Raw genomic sequence first — 20,796 nt, 5'->3', positions numbered from 1 at the left:
ATCTGTATTGTTAAGACTAAATCTTCCAGCTATTACCAGCAGTTTAGGTCTCAAGTGATTTTGTAAAATTGTCACAATTTCATCAAACTTCTTGCTTGCTGGTTTTCAGGGGTTACTAGGTTGCATAAGATACTGTATATCCTAGGACCCAATAAGCTAAGAACCGTGGGGGCTTTCTTTGGTTCCTCCATGTTGTTCACGTTACAATACAGTTTCAGCCTCTCCCAGCCTTCATTACTGCTATCAAAGTTGTCAACTTTACCGACTGAAGTCACTTTAAATTTGTTAGTTGTATCTTTCACTGTGTACTATGCAGGCAGTTACACATGCATCCCTTTGTTAGCATCCGGGCCTGTCTTTGCACTGTCTTTAACTCTCACTGTCTCATCCCACAACTGTCATTGCAATTGATGATATTCTCTGACATTCAAGTTCGTACTGTCACCAATTTGTTGTGTCTAAGCAACTACATATCAATTAAAATAAAAGCACACACACAGGAGATAGCTTTCACTGATAGTGAGATGAAGAAAACAATGCACATATATAGAAAACAGATCAATACATTGTCTTGAGGAGAGTCAATGCTCTAAAAGAAACAGATTACACTCACCAAATAACCCTTAAATGTTGAAATCGAACCCACCATTTCTACTGGCAGTTCGTTCCACAAACTCACCACCCTGAGGGAAGTTTTATCCCACCATGTTCCCCTTGAACTTTCACTTTTCACCCTTAATCCATGACCTCTAGTTCTAATATAACCCAATCTTAGTGGAAAAAAGGCTACTTGCATTTACCCTGTCTAGACCCTTCACCATTTTACATAGAAACATCGAAAACCTACTGCAGAATACAGGCCCTTCGGCCCACAAAGTTGTGCAAAATGTCCCTACCTTAGAAATTACTAGGCTTACCTATAGCACTCTATTTTTCTCAGCGCCATGTACCTATCCAAAAGAGTCTTAAAACAGGGGTCCCCAACCTTTCTTGCACCGCGAACCGGTTTAATATTGACAATATTCTTGAGGACTGGCCGACTGGTTGGGGGGGGGGGGGGAGATGGGAGGGGGACACAGTGGTCTCCAACCACCGGGCCACAAAGTATGTGCTACTGGGCTGCAAAGAAACAATATAAGTCAGCTGCACCTTTCCTCATTCCCTGTCACGCCCACTGTTGAACTTGAACGCACGCGAGGTCATCAGTCGGTCATTAACCTACAACGACTTGATGAGTAAAAAACAAACGTCGTTTGAGAGTTTCTTTGGAAGAGGTGGTAGGGGACATAAAAGGCCTAACGACGATGATAACACAGAGACAGCTGAGGCCGAGACTGCACAATAAAAGAAAGCTTCCTCCAACAGAAAATACGAAGAGTTGTACATAAAATATGGCTTTATTGCGACCAGTGATTCGCACGCTCCAAACTCCATGTGTGATATGTGGAGACAAGCTGTCTAATGAGGCAATGAAGGCCTCAAAACTGCTTCGGCACCTTGAGTCCGAGAACCCTGCACTTAAAGACAAACCTGTTGAGTTTTTTTGAGTGGAAAACACATGAGCAAGCGGGACAGAAGCAAGTGCTGAGAGCCACCACCTCCACAAATGCTGCTGCTCTAACAGCGTCGTACTTAGTGGCTAGCCGTATTGCTAAGGATAAGAAGCCTTTCACTGTTGGTGAAGAACTGATCTGCCTGCTGCCAAGGACATGTGCCGTGAACTGTTGGGAGAAGCTGCAGCTAACAAGATGGCACAGGTTTCTCTTTCAGCTACCACAGTTTCAAGGAGAATCGATGACATAGCGGAGGATATCGAAGCACAGCTGTTGGAATGGCTTAACAAGTCACCATGGTATGCTATCCAGGTCTACGAGTCTACCGATGTCGACAACAAGGCAATACTGCTGGTTTATATGCGATATATATTTCAAAACGATGTGCACGAGGATATGTTGTGTGCACTACCGCTGCCAACTAACACAACTGGGGCAGAACTATTCAAGTCTTTGAATAACTACATGGCAGGCAACCTGGTCTGGTCATTCTGTGTTGGAATATGCACAGACGGGGCTGCAGCTATGACTGGATGGCTGTCTGGTTTCACCACCCGAGTCAAAGAGGTTGCTCCTGAATGCCAGTCTACACACTGTGTCATACACAGGGAAATGCTGGCTAGCCGAAAAATGTCACCTGATCTTAACAGCGTATTGAGTCATGTTGTTGAAGTTATCAATCACATCAAAGCAAAAGCCCTTAATCACGTCTGTTTGAGCAGCTTTGCGAGCAAATGGATGCAGGAGCACAAACGCCTTCTCTTACACACTGAAGTCAGGTGGCTATCAAGGAGGAGAGCCCTGGCCAGGGTTTTTGAGTTAAGAGAGCTGCTACAGAGATTTCTTTCAGGAAAAAAGTCACCACTGGCAGCACACTTCAGTGACGAGGAGTGGATAGCAAAACTCGATTAACTGTGTGACACCTTCAACCTGCTCAATGAACTCAATTATCACTTCAGGGAAAAATGACATCTGCCTTCAAGTTGACAGATAAAGTGTCTGCTTTCAAAGCCAAACTGGAACTGTGGGGACGTCGAGTGGACAGCGGCATATTTGATATGCTCCCAACATTAGCTGGGATTTTGGCAGAGACTGAGGCTGCACCGTCTTTCTCACAGCTGGTGCGCGGTCACCTATCTTCACTGTCCACAGAATTCGAGCGTTACTTCCCAACTGCAAATGACCCAAGACGTGCAAAAGAATGGGTCTGTGACCCATTTGTGAATGTCCCCGGCAAATCATCCATGTCTGCGCGGGAGGAAGATCAAATCCTCAAGCTTGCAAGTGGGCTGAAAATTATGTTTGACATAACATCTCTGCCGGCATTCTGGATCAAAGTCAAGGCTGAATATCCTGACATAGCCACGAAAGCACTGAAACCGTTGCTTCCATTTCCAACAAATCTCTGCGAAGCAGGGTCTTCTACAATGAATGCAACAAAAACTAAATTGCAGTAGAGACTGGACATAAGGAACTCCCTTCGAGTATTGCTGTCTCCTATCACCCCTCGATGGGACCGTCTTGTTGCAGGGAAACAAGCCCAGGGCTCCCACAGATTCAGCGATATTGGTGTGTTGCAATCATTTTATATGTTCACACGAGGAAAATATGCACTGTGCATTTAATATCCAAATGATACTTAAAATGTTATGATGCTATTGACTTATAAGTGACTTATAATTGACTTATCACTATATTCATGCAAGGAAAATATGCGCTGTTTAATATTAAATTCATTAGATTAACCCTTTTAGAAACGAAATTAAGTGTATTAGCCACTTATAAGTGACTTATAGTTGACTTATCACCTATATCCCAGCCGTGAAACCCTACTGTATCCGCTTCCACTACCATTCCCAGCAGCCCATTCTGCGCACTCACCACTCTCTGAGTAAAAAACTTACCCCTGACATCACCTCTGTACCTACTCCCCAGCACCTTAAATCTGTGCCCTCTTGTGGCAACCATTTCAGCCCTGGGAAAAAGCCTCTGACTATCTACACGATCAATGCCTCTCATCATCTTATACACTTCTGTCAGATCACCTCTCATCCTCTGTTGCTCCAAGGAGAAAAGGCGGAGTTCACTCAACCTATTCTCATAAGGCATGTTCCCCAATCCAGGCAACATTCTTGCAATTCTCCTTTGCACCCTTTCTATGGCTTCCACATCCTTCCTGCAACGAGGCGACCAGGGTCCTATATAGCTGAAAACATTACCCCTCGGCTCCTAAGTTCAATTCCACGATTGATGAAGGCCAATACACCATATGCCTTCTTAACCACAGAGTCAACCTGCGCAGCTGCTTTGAGCATCCTATGGACTCGTACCCCAAGATCCTTCTGATCCTCCACACTGCCAAGAGTCTTACCATTAATACTATAATCTGCCATATTTGACCTACCAAAATGAACCACTTCACACTTATCTGGGTTGAACGCCATCTGCCACTTCTCAGCCCAGTTTTGCATCCTATCAATGTCCCGCTGTAACCTCTGACAGCCCTCCACACTATCCACAACACCTCCAACCTTTGAGTCATCAGTGGACTTACTAACCCATCCCTCCACTTCCTCATCCAGGTCATTTATTAAAAATCCCGAAGAGTAAGGGTCCCAGAACAGATCCCTGAGGCACTCCACTGGTGACCAACTCCATGCAGAATATGACCCATTTGCAATAACCCTTTGCCTTTTGTGGGCAAGCCAGTTCTGGATCCACAAAGCAGTGTCCCCTTGGATCCCATGCCTCCTTACTTTCTCAATAGGCCTTGCATGGGGTACCTTATCAAATGCCTTGCTGAAATCCATATACACTACATCTATTGCTCTTCCTTCATCAATGTGTTTAGTCACATCCTCAAAAAATTCAATCAGGCTCGTAAGACACGACCTGCCCTTGACAAAGCCATGCTGACTACTCCTAATCATATTATACTTCTCCAAATGTTCACAAATCCTGCATCTTAGGATCTTCTCCATCAACTTACCAACCACTGAGGTAAGACTTACTGGTCTATAATTTCCTGGGCTATCTCTACTCCTTTTCTTGAATAAAGGAACAACATCCGCAACCCTCCAATCCTCCGGAACCTCTCCTATCCCCATTGATGACGCAAAGATCATCGCCAGAGGCTCAGCAATTTCCTCCCTCGCCTCCCACAGTAGCCTGGCGTACATCTCATTGGGTCCCGCCGACTTATCCAACTTGATGCTTTCCAAAAGCTCCAGCGTATCCTCTTTCTTAATATCTACATACTCAAGCTTTTCAGTCTGCTGCAAGTCATCACTACAATCACCAAGATCCTTTTCTATAGTGAATACTGAAGTAAAGTATGCATTAAGTACCTCTGCTATTTCCTCCAGTTCCATACATACTTTCCCACTGTCACACTTGTTAGGTCTTATTCTTTCACGCCTTATCCTCTTGCTCTTTACATACTTGTAGAATGCCTTGGGGTTTTCCTTAATCCTGCCCGCCAAGGCCTTCTCATAGCCCCTTCTGGCTTCTCTGAATTTTTTTCTTAAGCTCCTTCCTATTAGCCTTATAATCTTCTAGATCTCTAACATTACCTAGCACTCTGAACTTTTTCTAAGCTTTTCTTTTCTTCTTGATTAGATTTATTACAGCCTTTGTACACCACGGTTCCTGTACCCTACCATAATTTCCCTGTCTCATTGGAACGTACCTATGCAGAACTCCACACAAATATCCCCTGAAAATTTGCCATATTTCTTCTGTACTTTTCACTGAGAACATCTGTTTCCAATTTAAGTTTCCAATTTCCTGCCTGATAGCTTCATAATTCCCTTTAGTCTAATTAAACGCTTTTCTAACTTGTCGGTTCCTATGTCTCTCCAATGCTATTGTAAAGGAGATAGAATTATGATCACTATCTCCAAAATGCTCTCCGACTGAGAGATTGAACACCTGACCAGGTTCATTTCCCAATACCAAATCAAGTACAGTCTCTCCTCTCGTAGGCGTATCTACATATTGTGTCAAGAAACCTTCCTGAACCGGATGGTTTGTTGCCTCCCGGGTGCCAGGGTCAGGGATGTATCTGATCGTGTACACAGCATTCTAAAGTGGGAAGGTGATCAGCCAGATGTCGTGGTACACATCGGTACCAATGACATAAGAATAAAGAGTGAGGAGGTGCTGAACAGTGAGTATAGAGAGCTTGGTAGGAAGTTAAAAAGCAGGAACTCGAGGGTGATAATCTCAGGATTGCAACCTGTGCCACGTGCCAGTGAGGGTAAGAATAGGATGCACTGGAGGATGAACAAGTGGCTGAGGAAGTGGTGCAGGGGGCAGGGTTTTAGATTTAAGGATCATTGGGACCTCTTCTGGGGCAGGTGGAACCTGTACAAGAAAGACGGGTTACACCTGAACTACAAGGGGACCAATATCCTTGAAAGGAGGTTTGTTAGTGCTATTGGGGAGGGTTTAAACTAGATTTGCAGGGGGATGGGAAGCAGAGTGCCAAAGCAGACCGTGGAGCAGGGGTGAAAATAAATGATGTTAAAAGTTCATACAAGGTCACAAACAGAAGGGTTGTGTGTGGTGGTAATAATCTTCTGAAGGGTGTCTATTTCAATGCGAGGAGTATTGTGGGGATGGTTGACGAGCTGAGGGCATGGATTGACACATGGAATTACGACATTATAGCCATTAGTGAAACTTGGCTACAGGAGGGGCAGGACTGGCAGCTTAATGTTCCAGGGTTCTGATGTTTCAGATGTGATAGAGGCAGAGGGATGAAGGATAGGGGGGTGGCACTGCCAGTCAGGGAAAATGTTGCAGCAGTGCTCAGGCAGGACAGATTAGAGGGTTTGTCTACCGAGGCCATATGGGTGGAGCTGAGAAACAGGAAAGGTATGACCACATAAATGGGGTTGTATGATAGACCACCCAACAGTCAGCGAGAATTGGAAGAGCAAATCTGCAGAGAGATAGCAGACAAACTGCAGGAAACATAAAGTTGTGATAGTAGGGGATTTTAATTTTCCACATATTAATTGGGACTCCCATACTGTTAAAGGTCTAGATGGGTTAGAATTTGTAAAATGAGTTCAGGAAAGTTTTCTAAATCAATATATAGAGGTACCAACTAGAGAGGATGCAATACTAGATCTCCGATTAGGAAACGAATTAGGACAGGTGACGGAAGTGTGTGTAGGGGAACACTTTGGTTCCAGTGATCATAACACCATTAGTTTCAACTTGATCATGGATAAAGATAGATCTGGTCCTCGGGTTGAGGTTCTGAAGTGGAAAAAGGCCAAGTTTGAAGAAATGAGAAAGAATCTAAAAAGCATGGATTGGGACAGGTTGTTCTCTGGCAAGGATGTGATTGGTAAGTGGGAGGCCTTCAAAGGAGAAATTTTGAGAGTGCAGAGTTTGTATGTTCATGTCAGAATTAAAGGCAAAGTGAGTAAGAATAAGGAACCTTGGTTCTCGAGGGATATTGGAACTCTGATAAAGTAGAAGAGAGAGATGTATAACATGTATAGGAAACAGGAAGCAAATAAGGTGCTTCAGCAATATAAAAAGTGCAAAAAAAACTTAAGAAAGAAATCGGGGGGCTAAAAGACATAAGGTTGCTTTGGCAGTCAAGGTGAAGGATAATCCAAAGAGCTTCTACAGGTATATTATACCTATATATTATATGAGCAAAAGGATAGTAAGGGATAAAATTGGACCTTGAAGTAGACTAGTGTTGAAATTGCAGGGCCCCTGGCAGATATATTTAAAATGTCGGTATCCACAGGTGAAGTGCTGGAGGATTGGAGGATAGCTCATGTTGTTCCCTTGTTTAAAAAAGGCTCAAAAAGTAATCAAGGAAATTATAGGCCGGTAAGTTTGACATCGGTAGTAGGTAAATTATTAGAAGGAATACTAGGAGATAGGATCTACAAGTATTTGGATAGACAGGGACTTATTAGGGAAAGTCAACATGGCTTTGTACGTGGTAGGTCATGTTTAACAAATCTATTAAGAGTTTTTTTGAGGAGGTTACCAGAGAAGTGGATTACAGGAAGGCAGTGAATGTTGCCTACATGGACTTCAGTAGGGCCTTTGACAAGGGCCCGCATGGGAGGTTAGTTAGGAAGATTCAGTCGCGAGGTATACATGGAGAGGTGGTAAATTGGATTAGACATTGGCTCAATGGGAGAAGCCAGAGAGTGGTAGTGGAGGATTGCTTCTCTGAGTGGAGGCTGTGACTAGTGGTGTGCCACAGGGATCAGTGCTGGGTCCATTGTTATTTGTCATTTATATCAATGATCTGGATGATAATGTGGTAAATTGGATCGGCAAATTTGCTGATGATACGAAGATTGGAGGAGTAGTGGACAGTGAGGAAGGTTTTCAAAGCTTGCAGAGGGATTTGGACCAGCTGTAAAAATGGCAGATGGAGTTTAATACAGACAAGTATGAGGTATTGCACTTTGGAAGGACAAATCAAGGTAGAACATACAGGGTAAATGGTAAGGCACTGAGGAGTGCAGTTGAACAGAGGGATCTGGGAATACAGATACAAAATTCCCTAAAAGTGGCGACACAGGTAGATAGGGTCGTAAAGAGAGTTTTTGGTACATTGGCCTTTATTAATCAAAGTATTGAGTATAAGAGTTGGAATGTTATGGTGAGGCCAAATTTGGAGTACTGTGTACCGTTTTGGTCACCAAATTACAGGAAGGATATTAATAAGGTTGAAAGAGTGCAGAGAAGGTTTACAAGGATGTTGCCGGGACTTGAGAAACTGAGTTACAGAGAAAGGTTGAATAGGTTAGGACTTTATTCCCTGGAGCCTAGAAGAATGAGGGCAGATTTGATAGAGGTATATAAAATTATGGTGGGTATACATAGAGTGAATGCAAGCAGGTTTTTTCCACTGAGGCCAGGGGAGGAAAAAAAACCAGAGGACATGGGTTAAGGGTGAAGGGGGAAAAGTTTAAAGGGAACATTAGAAGGGGCTTCTTCACACAGAGAGTGGTGGGAGTGTGGAATGAGCTGCCAGATAAAGTGGTAAATGCGGGCTCACTTTTAACATTTAAGAAAAATTTGGACAAGTACATGGATGAGCGGTGTATGGAGTGATATGGTCCAGGTGCAGGTCAGTGGGACTAAGCAGAAAAATGGTTCAGCACAGCCAAGGAGGGCCAAAAGGCCTGTTTCTGTGCTGTAATGTTTCTATGGCTTCTCCACCCCATCTGAACTCCTTGCTCTAGGGTGATGCCAATCAATATTTGGGAAATTAAAATCTCCCATCACGACAACTCTGTTATTATTACACCTTTCCAGGATTGTTTCCCTATCTCCTTCTCGATATCCCTGTTGCTATTAGGCGGCCTATAAAAAACACCCAGTAATGACCCCTTCCTGTTCCTAACCTCCACCCACAAAGACTCCGTAGACAATCCCTCCATGGCGTCCACCTTTTCTGCAGCCGTGACACTATCTCTGATCAACAGTGTTACGCCCCCACCTCTTTTGTCTCCCTCCTTGTCCCTTCTGAAACATCTAAGATCTGGCACTTGAAGTAACTATTCCTGTCCCTGAGTCTCTGTAATGGCCACCACATCATATCTCCAAGTACTGATCCACGCTCTAAGCTCATCCGCTTTGTGCACAACACTCTTTGCGTTAAAATAGACGCATCTCAAACTTTCGTTCTGAGCACGTCCCTTCTCTATCACCTGCCTATCCTCCCTCTTGCACTGTCTACAAGCTTTCTCTGTTTGTGAGCCAACCTCCTCTTCCCCAGTCTCTTCAGTTCGGTTCCCACCCCCCAACAATTCTTGTTTAAACTCTCCCCAGTTGCCTTCACAAACCTCCCTGCCAGGATATTGGTCCCCCTGGGATTCAAGTGCAACCCGTCCTTTTTGTACAGGTCACACCTGCCCCAACAGAGGTCCCAATGATCCAGAAATCTGAATCCCTGCCCCCTGCTCCAATCTCTCAGCCACGCATTTATCCTCCACCTCATTCTATTCCTATTCTCACTGCCGCGTGGCACAGGCAGTAATCCTGAGATTACTACCTTTGCGGTCCTGCTTCTCAACTTCCTTTCTAACTCCCTGTACTCTTTTTTTCAGGACCTCTTCCCTTTTCCTACCTATGTCATTGGTACCAAGATGTACGACCTCTGGCTGTTCTCCCTCCCACTGCAGGATATCTTGAATGCGATCTGAAACATCCCGGACCCTGGCACCTGGGAGGCAAACTACCATCCGAGTTTCTTTCCTACGTCCACAGAATCGCCTATCTGACCCCCTAACTATAGAGTCCCCTATCACTACTGCCTTCCTCTTCCTTTCCCTCCCCTTCTGAGCCACAGGGCCAGACTCTGTCTTTATCAGTGGCACGGCCACTGTTGCTTCCCTCAGGTAGGCTGTCTCCCCCAACAGTACTCAAACAGGAGTACTTATTGTCAAGGGGTACAGCCACAGGGGTACTCTCTAGTACCTAACTCTTCCCCTTCCCCCTCCTGACTGTGACCCACTTGTCTGTCTCCCGTGGCCCCGTTGTGACCACCTGCCTATAACCCCTTTCTATCACCTCCTCGCTCTCCCTGACCAGGCAAAGGTCATCGAGCTGCATCTCCAGTTCCCTAACTCGGTCCCTCAGGAGCTTTTACCCCTAAATGTTAATTTGCAGGTAGTGAGGAAGGCAAATTCAATACTCCCATTAATTTTGAGAGGATCAGGATATAAAGCAAGGGTGTAATGTTAAAGCTTTATAAGACACTGGTAAGGCCTCACTTGGAGTATTGTGAGCAGATTTCAGTCCCTATCTAAGAAACGATGTGCTGACATTGGAGAGGGTTCAAAGGAGGTTCACGAAAATGATTCCAGGATTGAAAAACTCATCATATAAGGAGTGCTTGTTGGCTCATGGGAATTCAGAAGAATAAGGGTAGATCTCTTTGATACCGATCGAATGTTAAAAGGCCTTGATAGAATAGATTTGGAGAGTGTGTTTCCCTTAGTCCAAGACCAGAGGACACAGCCTCAGAATAGAGGGATGTCCAATTAAAATGGAAATGAGGAGGGATGTCTTCAGCAAGAAAGTGGTGAATCTGAGGAATTCGTTGCTACAAGCAGCTGTGGAATTTGTATCTTCTCCCCGGGACCGCGTGGGTTTCTTCTAGGTGCTCGGGTTACCTCCCACAATCCAAAGACATACCGGTTTGTATGTTAACTGGCCACTCTAAGTTGTCCCATGATTAGGCTAGGGTTAAGTTGGGGGTTAATGGGCAGCACAGCTCAACAGGCCAGAAGACTGGAAGACCATAAGATGTAGGAGCAAAATAAGGCTATTTGGCCCATCAATTCTCTCCATTTCATCATGATGATCCAATATCCTCAGCCCCAATTTCCTGCCTTCTCCCCATATCCCTTCCTGCCCTGACCAATCGAGAATCTATCAACCCTGCCGTAAATATACATAAAGACTTAGCCTCCACAGATGCCTGTGACAAAGAATCCCACAGATTCACCACTCTCTGGCTACAGAAATTCCTCATCTCAGTTCTAAAAGAACACCCTTCTATTTTGAGGTCATGAGTCCCACCAGAGGAAACTATCCTCTCCTCATCCACTCTATCAAGGCCTTTCACCTTTCATCAAGATTTAATGAGGTCATCCCTCATTTTCCTAATTTCCAGTGAATACAGACCCAGAGCCATGAAACATACTTCATATGACAAGCTATTCAATTTTGTGAACCTCCTTTGAACCTTCTACAGTTTCAGCATATCCTTTCTAAAGGGTCCAAACCTCCAAGTGAGGCCTCACCAACCTTTTATAAAGTTTCAACATTACATCCTTGCATTTATATTCTAGTCCTCGTGAAATCAATGCTAACATTGCACTTTCCTTCCTCACCACTGACTCAACCTGCAAATTAACCTTTAAAGAATCCTGCACAAGAACTTCCAAGTCCTTTCGCACCCCAATTTTTTGTATTTTCTCTCAATTTAGAAAACGGTCACCCTTTCATTTCTTCTACCAAAGTGCAAGACTATATATTTCCCAGCACTATTCCATCACCCAATCTCCTAATCTGTCTAAATCCTTCTGTAGACTGCCTACTTCCTCAAAACTACCTGCCCCTCCACCTACCTACACATCGCCTGCCAACTTTACAACAAAGTCATCATCAATTGCATCATCCAAATCACTGATATATAACATAAGAAGAATCGATCCCAACACAGAGCACTGTCGAACACCACTGGTCACTGGCAGCCAATAAGCCACTGCTTTATCCATGCTAGAACCTTTCCTCTAATACCATGGGCCTGTAGCTTGTTAAGCAGCCTCATGTGTGGCACTATGTCAAAAGCCTGAAAATCCAAGTACACAACATCAACCGACTCTCCTTTGTCTAACGTGCTTGTTACATCTTCAAAGAATTCCAAGAGATTCAGCAAGCAAGATTTTGCTTTGAGGAAGCCATGCTGACTATGGCCTGTGAATGACTATGAATCATGTGCCTCCAAGTACCCTGAGACTTCATCCTTAATAATCGACTCCAACATATTTCCAACCACTGAGGTCAGACAAACTAGCTTATAGTTTCTTTTTTTTATGCCTCTCTCCCTTCTTGAAGAGTGGAGTGACATTTGCAATTTTCCTGTCTTCGGAACCATTCCAAAATCTAGTAATTCTTGAAAGATCATTACTAATGCCTCCACAATCTCCTCAGCCACCTCCTTCAGAACTCTGGGGTATATGCCATCTGTTCCAGGTGACTTATCTACCTTCAGATTTTTCAATTTCCGTGGAATCTCACTCTAGTTGAGGTTACATCACTCACTTCATGCCGTGACACCTTACTGCTAATGTCTTACACCACTTCCACCATACTGCTAATGTCTTACACGGAGAAGACCGACGCAAAATACTTATTCAGTTTGTTTGCCAGTTCCTTGTTCCCCATTACTACCTCATCGGCATTGCATTCCAGTAGGCCAATATCCACTTTTGCCTCTCTTTTACACTTTATGTATTTGAAGAAACTTTTGGTATCCTCTAATATTATTGGCTATAGTTGTGTCATCTTTCCTTCAGAATACTACTTCTTCTTTGGCTGCTTCCATCATGCCTTCTAAATTATTTCCAGAAATTCTAGTCATTGCTGCTCTGCCATTATCCCTGCCAGTTTTCTTTTCCAATCCATTCTGGCCAACACCTCTCTCATGCTCAAATTTACAGGTGAATTTGCTCATATTATGATCATGTGCCCCTAAGGGATCTATTACTTTAAGTGCCTTAAGGGCCTACTCTGCACTGCATCTCAATAAGTAAATAAATTACCACACACTTGGGAGTATGTGCACAGTTCTGGTCACATCACCTTAGGAAGGATGTGGAAACTATAGAAAGGGTGCAGAGGAGACTTACAAGGATGTTGCCTGGATTGGGGAGCATGCCTTATGAGAACAGGTTGAGTAAACTTGGCCTTTTCTCCTTGGAGCAGCAGAGGATGAGAGGTGACCTGACAGAGGTGTATAAAACAATGAGAAGCATTGATCGCGTAGATAGTCAGAGGCGTTTTCCCAGGGCTGAAATGTCTAACATGAGAGGGCACAGTTTTAAGGTGCTTGGAAGTAGGTACAGAGATGTCAGGGGTAAGTTTGTTTGTTTTTTTTACGCGGAGAGTGGTGAGTGTGTTAAATGGGCTGCCGGCAACGATGGTGAAGGTGGATACGATAGGGTCGCTTAAAAGACTCCTGGATAGGTACATGGAGTTTTAGAAAAATAAAGGGCTATGGGTAACTCTGGGTAATTTCTAAGTTAAGTACGTGTTTGGGACAGCATTGTGGGCTTAAGGGCTTGTACTGTACTGTAGGTTTTCTATGTTTCTAAATATTTCATGTAGAGGTTGATAAATTCTTGCTTAGTCAGGACATGAAGAGTTACAGGGAGAAGGTGAGAGATTTGGGCTGAGGGGGAATGGATCAGCCATGATTAAATAGCAGAGAAGACTTGATGGGCCAAATGGGCTAATTTCTGCTCCTACATCTTATGGTCAAAAACTTGTATATTCTATTCCCTAGCATACTTTAAAATAACTTACCCACTATTGATGTCAGGCTCACTGGCTTATAATTTCTCAGCTTATTCTTCACGTTTTTCTTAAACAGAATAACAGCATCGCTATCCTCCAATCCTTGGCTTAGGGCATTTTAAATATCTCTGCACTAGCCTCGCAGAGGATCCAAGGGAACACACTGTCAAGACCTGGTGATCTATCCATCTTATTTGCTTCAAAACAGCAAACACCTCCTCCTCCTTTCTAATCTGTCTACAGACACGGCCTCAGTGCTGTTTTACCTCAATTTTTAAAAATTGATGTCAGTACCTGAAAAAGACACATGAACAAGCTTTTGGGCGATTTCTCAAGTGCTGGTTTGTAGATAACTAGTCCTGTCATAAAAAAAAATCCACCATAGCAAATACTTGATATATTTGGAGAGGTGATAGATTGATAGATTCTTGATTGGTCAAGGTATGAAGAGATATTGGGGATGTTGGGGGGAGGGCGTGCTGAGAGAAAAAAATGGATCAGCCATGATAAAATAGCAGAGCAGACTGGATGAGCCAAATGGCCTAACCTTGATCCTATATCTTACAATCTTACAGACTCTGTGCCCAAGTGAATACCGATGCAAAATATCAATTTAAGACCTCCCTCATCTCCATCAATAGATGACCACTCTGGTCTTCCAGGGGACCGTTTTTGTTCCTCGCTATTGTTCCTTCACCTTGTCTGCTAGAGCAACCTCGTGCTTTCTTTTTGCCCTCCTGATTTCCTTCTTAAGTGTTCTCTTGCATTTCTCATACACCTCAAGTACTATATTTATCCCTTCCTGTCTATACCTGCTATACACCTCCATTTATCTTACCAGTGCCCATGTTATAATTTCATGAAATTTCAAGGGAAGAAACCACTCACAACTGAAATGAAAATTTTCCAAAGATACTTCCTGAAAGTTAATATCCTATTATAAAATATACATCCAACTTAAAACACGAAACTCTAAAGTGCGATAGAAACATAGAAAACATACAGCACAAATCTGTGCCAAAGATGACACAGAACTTTAGCCATAGCCCTCTACTTTTCTAAGCTCCATGTAGCCATCCAAGAGTTTCTTAAAAGACCCTATTGTTTCTGCCTCCACCACTGCCAATGGCAGCCCATTTCACACACTCACCACTCTCTGCGTAAAAAAACTTACCCCTGACATCTCCTCTGTACCTACTTCCAAGCACCTTAAAACTATGCCCTCTCGTGCTAGCCATTCCAGCCCTGGGAAAAAGCCTCTGACTATCCACATGATCAATGCCTCTCATCATCTTATAGATCTCTATCAGGCAATATCCTTGTAAATCTCCTCTACACCCTTTCTATGGTTTCCACATCTTTATCAGTCTGTAAGACCTCAACTTAAATATGAAGAATTAGAATGATTTTAATCACACCCCTACAATGTAACAAAGTTAAGCAACTCATCTTCAGCAGTATTGGTTTACTGTAATATCAAAAATTGCACACGTACTTTCACTGAGACTAGGAGGGGGTGAATCTTCCTCAGATCCAGGACTACGGTCCCGATATCTGCTTCCAGAACTTCTTCGACCTTCAACAGAATTGCCTCTCCGCAATTCATTCAGAATCCGCCGATCTCGTTCTTCGCATTCCCAGGCTTTGTCTTCCCCTCGATCCTTCTTGTGTCTCTTCCTGGAAGCTGGGAGTAAAAGATTTATGCTATTGTAATTAAATATATATGGATTATTTGATGTTATCTTTTCCTAACTGCTTCAGGCATAATTATTAAATGAATTTGAAAACCAGAAATAGGATAGCCGCTTGTCCCTTCACACATGTTCTTCTATTCAGTGGGATCATGGCTGATCTTTTACTGGTATCAAGAAATGTTAATATTTCATTCTTCTTCGGCAAGGAATTCAGAAGATTTACTACCCTGCAGTGGAGGAATTTCTCTGCATCCAAAATGGCGACCACTTATTCTGAGTACATGACCTTCCTTAGCTGGGACCAGCTTCTTAATTTTGTCTTGTCTCATTCATCAGTATATCATCTGATCTCTCCACCTTCTTGAATTTTAGAATTGCCCCCTCTAACTTATATTACTTCTTCTCATTCTTCCCACAAAATATTCCCCTAATATGGAATTTCATCTGCCATCTTCCCATATGGTCCACTACAGTCAGTACCTCAATTCACTTCAATGCTTGGAATCCAGGATTACTGATATCTTGCCATAAGATTCAATTTTTTTTAAGATACTTGATACTTTAACTCTCACTTCACTGAAAAGTTGTTCTAAACAGTCCTGTCCAACAAGATGCTTACCAGAGTCAAGGAAACATTTTGAAAGAACTGGAGGGTTTTTAAGGGAACACGTTACCTCCAACTTACGATATTAAATATTTCACTATCTACAGATATTGCCTTATCTACCGTTTCCAGCATATTCTGTTTTTGTTTCAGATTTCCAGCATCTGCAGGTGTTTTTGTACAAACGTTTGTAAAAACCTTGAGATTCATCCCTGGGTTCTTTGGGTGATTATACTGAGCTTTCTTTTCTACTTTTTGCAATTAAGATCCACCCACACCCCAGATATCTTACGTTTACTCCATTTTATTACTCAAATGACTACTTACATTCAAAGTCACTGTCATTGTCACCTTCATCTGAGCTGATTTCTGCATAGTTTGGCTTTTCTTTCACGGTACTGCGCTTCCGTTTGTTCATCTTCACTCGCTCACAGAGTGGCATGGTGGATTCAATCTCTGCAAGGAGATCAGGGGGTAGGTCATTCAACACCGACTGGTCAACACCACCTGTCATAAAATAAATGCACAAATAAGTGTTTGCATGAATGTTTAGTGATCATCAAATTACTAAACCGCAGCACAAACCAGCACATGTACTGATCTCGTCCATATTTACTGAAAAACAGCACAAACCAGGACCTGCACTAATCTCATCCGTATTTAGGAACAACAGAAAACCTACAGCACAATACAGGCCCTTCAGCCCACAAAGCTATGCAGAACATGTCCTTACCTTAGAAATTACCTAGAGTTACCCATAGTCCTCTATTTTTCTGAGGTCCATGTACCTACCTGTCCAGGAGTCTCCTAAAAGACCCTATCGTATCCACCTCCATCACCGTTGCTGTCACCCGGTTCCATGCACTCACCACTCTCTGCATAAAAACTTACCCCTGACATCTCCTCTGTACCTACTTCCAAGCACCTTAAAACTGTGTCCTCTTGTGGCAGCCATTTCATCCCTGGGAAACAGCCTCTGACATGACCAATGCCTCTCATCATCTTATACACTTCTATCAGGTTCACCTCTCATCCTCCATCGCTCCAAGGAAAAAAAGCAGAGTTCACTCAACCTATTCTCATAAGGCATGCTCCCCAATCCAGGCAACATCTTTGTAAATCTCCTCTGCACCCATACTATGGTTTCCACATCTTTCCTGTAGTGAGGCGACCAGAACTGAGCACAGTACTCCAAGTGGGGTCTGACCACAGTTCTATATAGTTGCAACATTACTTCTCAGCTCCTAAACTCAATCCCACGATTGATGAAGGCCAATGCACCGTATGCTTTCTTAACCACAGAGTCAACCTGCGCAGCAGCCTTGAGTGTCCTGTGGACTCCGACCCCAAGATCCCTCTGATCCTCCACACTGCCAAGAGTCTTACCATTAATACTATATTCTGCCATCACATTTGATCTACCAAAATGAACCACTTCACAATTATCTGGACTGAACTCCATCTGCCACTTCTCAGCCCAGTTTTGCATCCTATCAGTGTCCCGCTGTAACCTCTGACAGCCCTCCACACTATTCATAACACCCCCAAACCTTTGTGTCATCAGCAAATTTACTAACCCATCCCTCCACTTCTTCATTCAGGTCAGTTATAAAAATCATGAAGAGTAGGGGTCCCAGAACAGATCCCTCAGGCACACCACTGGTCACCAACCTCCATGCAGAATATGACCGTCGACAACCACTCTTTGCCTTCTGTGAGCAAACCAGTTCTGGCTCCACAAAGCAATGTCCCCTTGGATCCCATGCCTCCTTACTTTCTCAATAAGCCTTGCATGGGGTACCTTGTCAAATGCCTTGCTGAAATCCATATACACTACATCTACTGCTCTACCTTACTGAAAAATAGCACAAACCAGCTCATATGCTTATGTGATCGTATTTACAATGTTTTCTGTTAATCAACCTTTATGCTGTTTGACTGTCTTCGGAGGCGTGGGGCTTTTCATAAATTCTATTGTTTCTTTGGTTTGTGGCTACCTACAAGAAGATGAATTTTAATGTTTTGTATGGTATACATACTTTGATGATAAATGTACTTTGAACTTTCAGATATTGAAAGTTCAAGTCTGAGCTTCAAGGACTCTGTAGCCATATTTCTGTATTGGCACTTATATAATGACCGTCTTTGATTATATTCTGCATTAGTTCATCAACCCATTTGTGCAAACCATGATAGCTTCCTTGTTGTCCACTAAATCCCCAGTCATGGTGCCATCCATAAATCTGCTGATCCAGTTAACCACATTAACTTTCAAATAATTGATATTGATGACTAACAACAACAGACCCAGCACCAATCTCGGCAGCACTCCACCAACCACAGGCTTCCAGTCAGAGAGACAATCATCTGTACCACTCTCCCACAAAGCCAATGTCTAATCCAATTTACTACCTCTTCTTGAATGCCGAATGACTGAACCCTCTTGACCAATAACTTGCACTCACCTGCACTCAATTCCATTTGCCATTTCTTAGCCTATTTTTCCAGCTGGTCTTGAATACCAAGCGATTGAACCTTTCTGCCCGACCTCCCATGAGGGACCTTGTCAAATGCCTTGCTGAAATCCGCGAAGACAATATCCACTGCTTTGTCTACATCAACTTTCCAGGTAACTTGCTCAATAAAAAACTTGGTCAGACATGACGTACCATGCATGAAGCCATGCTGACTATCCCTAATCAGTCCACTTGTATAAATAGTTAGAATACCTTGCAATAACTTTTCCATTACTGATGTCAGACTCACCAGCCTATAATTCCCTGGAGCCTTTCTTTAACAGCAGAACAACATTGGCTATCCTCCAATCCCCTGATACATAATTTGTCACTAAGGATGATTTAAATATCTCTGCTAGGACCCAGCAATTTCTGCACTTACCTCTCACAGGGTCTGAGGGTATACCTTGTCAGGGCCTGGAGACTTATCCACTCTATTTTACCTCAAGACAGCAAACACCTCTTCTTCCTTTGTAATCTGTACAGGGTTTATCAGGATGATGCTGCTTTGCCTCAATTCTACAGACTCTGTGCCCAATGCAAACACTGACGCAAAAACAAAATTTAAGATCTCCCCCGTTTCTTTTGGTTCCACACTTGGATTACAGTTCTGATACTCCAGAGGACCAATTTTGTCCCATACAATCCTTGGACTCTTAATATATCTGTAGAATCCCTGAGGATTATCCTTCTCCTTGTTTGCTAGGGCAACCTCATACTTTCTGATCCCTTTGTTAAGTGTTCTCTTGCATTTGTTACACTCCATAAACACCCAATTTTTTCTTCCAAGCCTATACCTGCTATGCACCTCCTTTTATTCTGACAGACACATGCAAGCTTAGTACTCTCAAAGTTTGAGCAACGCACACAAAATGCTGGAGGAACTCACCAAACCAGGCAGCATCTATGGAAAAAAGTACAGTCGACGTTTTGGGCTGAAACCGTTCGACAGCACTGGAGAAAAAAAGCTGTGGAGTAGATTTAAAAGGTGGGGTGAAGGGAGCAAGAACCAACAGGTGATAGGTGAAACCTGGAGGGGGAGGGATGAAGTAAAGAGCTGGGAAGTTGATTGGTGAGATGAGGTGAGAGGGGGAAAAGGGATGTGAAATGGAAAGGTCAATGGAGGCTACCGAAACAGAATATAAGGTGTTGTTCCTCCAACCTAAGTGTGGCCTCATCATGACAGTGGAGAAGGCCATGGATGGACATATTGGAATGGGAATGGGAAGGGGAAGTGGAATTAAAATGGGTGGCCACTGGGAGATCCCGCTGGTTCTGGTGGACGCAGTGTAGATGCTAGGGAAAGTGGTCTCTCAATCTACGTTGGGTCTCACTGATATACAGGAGGCCACACCCAGAGCACTGAACACAATAAATGACCCCCAACAGACTCACAGGTGAAGTTTTGCAACACCTGGAAGGACTGTTTAGGGCCCTGGATGGTAGTGAGGGAGGAGGTGTAGGTTGCGTAGATGCTTGAAGTTTCACTTTTGAAGGCCTCCCACTTACTGTACAACTTTGCGAGTAAACAGCCTTTTCCAATCCACACTTACCAGCTTCCAATTTCGAATCTCAACCCATGGACCTACATACTTACTTTGAAACTAATGGCAATTGCACAAATGTGGCATTTCTGTCCCAGTTTTGCTCTCCTAACCTGGAACATCTACCAGTCAAGTGCTGCCAATGTTATCTGCCGAGGGAGCTTTCTTCATCATCCTGGTTGCAGTGTACATTCTCCTCCAGCTAATAACAGGCTGGCAATGGAGGGACTGAGCACCATGATCAGCAGTCTCGAATCAACCCACCCTGATGCCTTCCCTTTCATTGTAGGGGCTTTCAACCAGCACAGCTTGAAGTCGTCTCTGGCTAACTACCAACAACATGTCACCTGTGGAACACACTTGACCATTGTTAAATCACCATCAAGAACAGATACTGTACCAAGTTGGAGAGGGGAGGGCAGTGTACTTTAGTGAGAGTGAGAGTGAGGCTACGTCCACACTACGCCAGATAATTTTGAGAACAAGCTTTTTCTCTTCGTTTTGACCCTCTGTCCACACTAAAACGGCATTTTCATCTTCCGAAAATGGAGATTTTCAGAAACGGCCTCCAGAGTGAATAAATCTGAAAACGCCTAATAACCATTGCAGTGTGTATGGGGTAACCGGAGCTTTTTAAAACTGCTGTCATGACGTGCCAGAACAGATGGCAACAGCGCGGCATTTCATTGTTTCCTCCTTATTATTATTACTACTTTATTGTCGCCAAACAATTGATACTAGAGCGCACAATCATCACAGCGATATTTGATACTGCGCTTCGCAGAACCTAACAATTTCAGAACA

General features: G+C 43.5%; 1 protein-coding gene across 4 annotated transcripts in view; it reads right to left on the bottom strand.

The window, feature by feature from the left end:
• Positions 1-20,796, bottom strand: part of nipblb (NIPBL cohesin loading factor b) — a 502,440-nt gene that overhangs the window by 256,219 nt on the left and 225,425 nt on the right. For all 4 annotated transcript variants that reach the window (XM_072257459.1, XM_072257461.1, XM_072257463.1 and 1 more), the window contains 2 exons: positions 16,260-16,439; positions 15,130-15,318 (listed from right to left, as the gene is read on the bottom strand). In XM_072257459.1, coding sequence (XP_072113560.1) covers positions 15,130-15,318; positions 16,260-16,439 — 369 coding nt within the window. The remainder of the gene's footprint in view (positions 1-15,129; positions 15,319-16,259; positions 16,440-20,796) is intronic.

The sequence above is a fragment of the Mobula birostris genome, chromosome 5, assembly GCF_030028105.1.
Source record: "Mobula birostris isolate sMobBir1 chromosome 5, sMobBir1.hap1, whole genome shotgun sequence".
NCBI lineage: Eukaryota > Metazoa > Chordata > Chondrichthyes > Myliobatiformes > Myliobatidae > Mobula > Mobula birostris.
The sequence above is the reverse complement of the archived record's forward strand: the minus strand, read 5'-3'. Positions and strand labels throughout refer to the sequence as shown.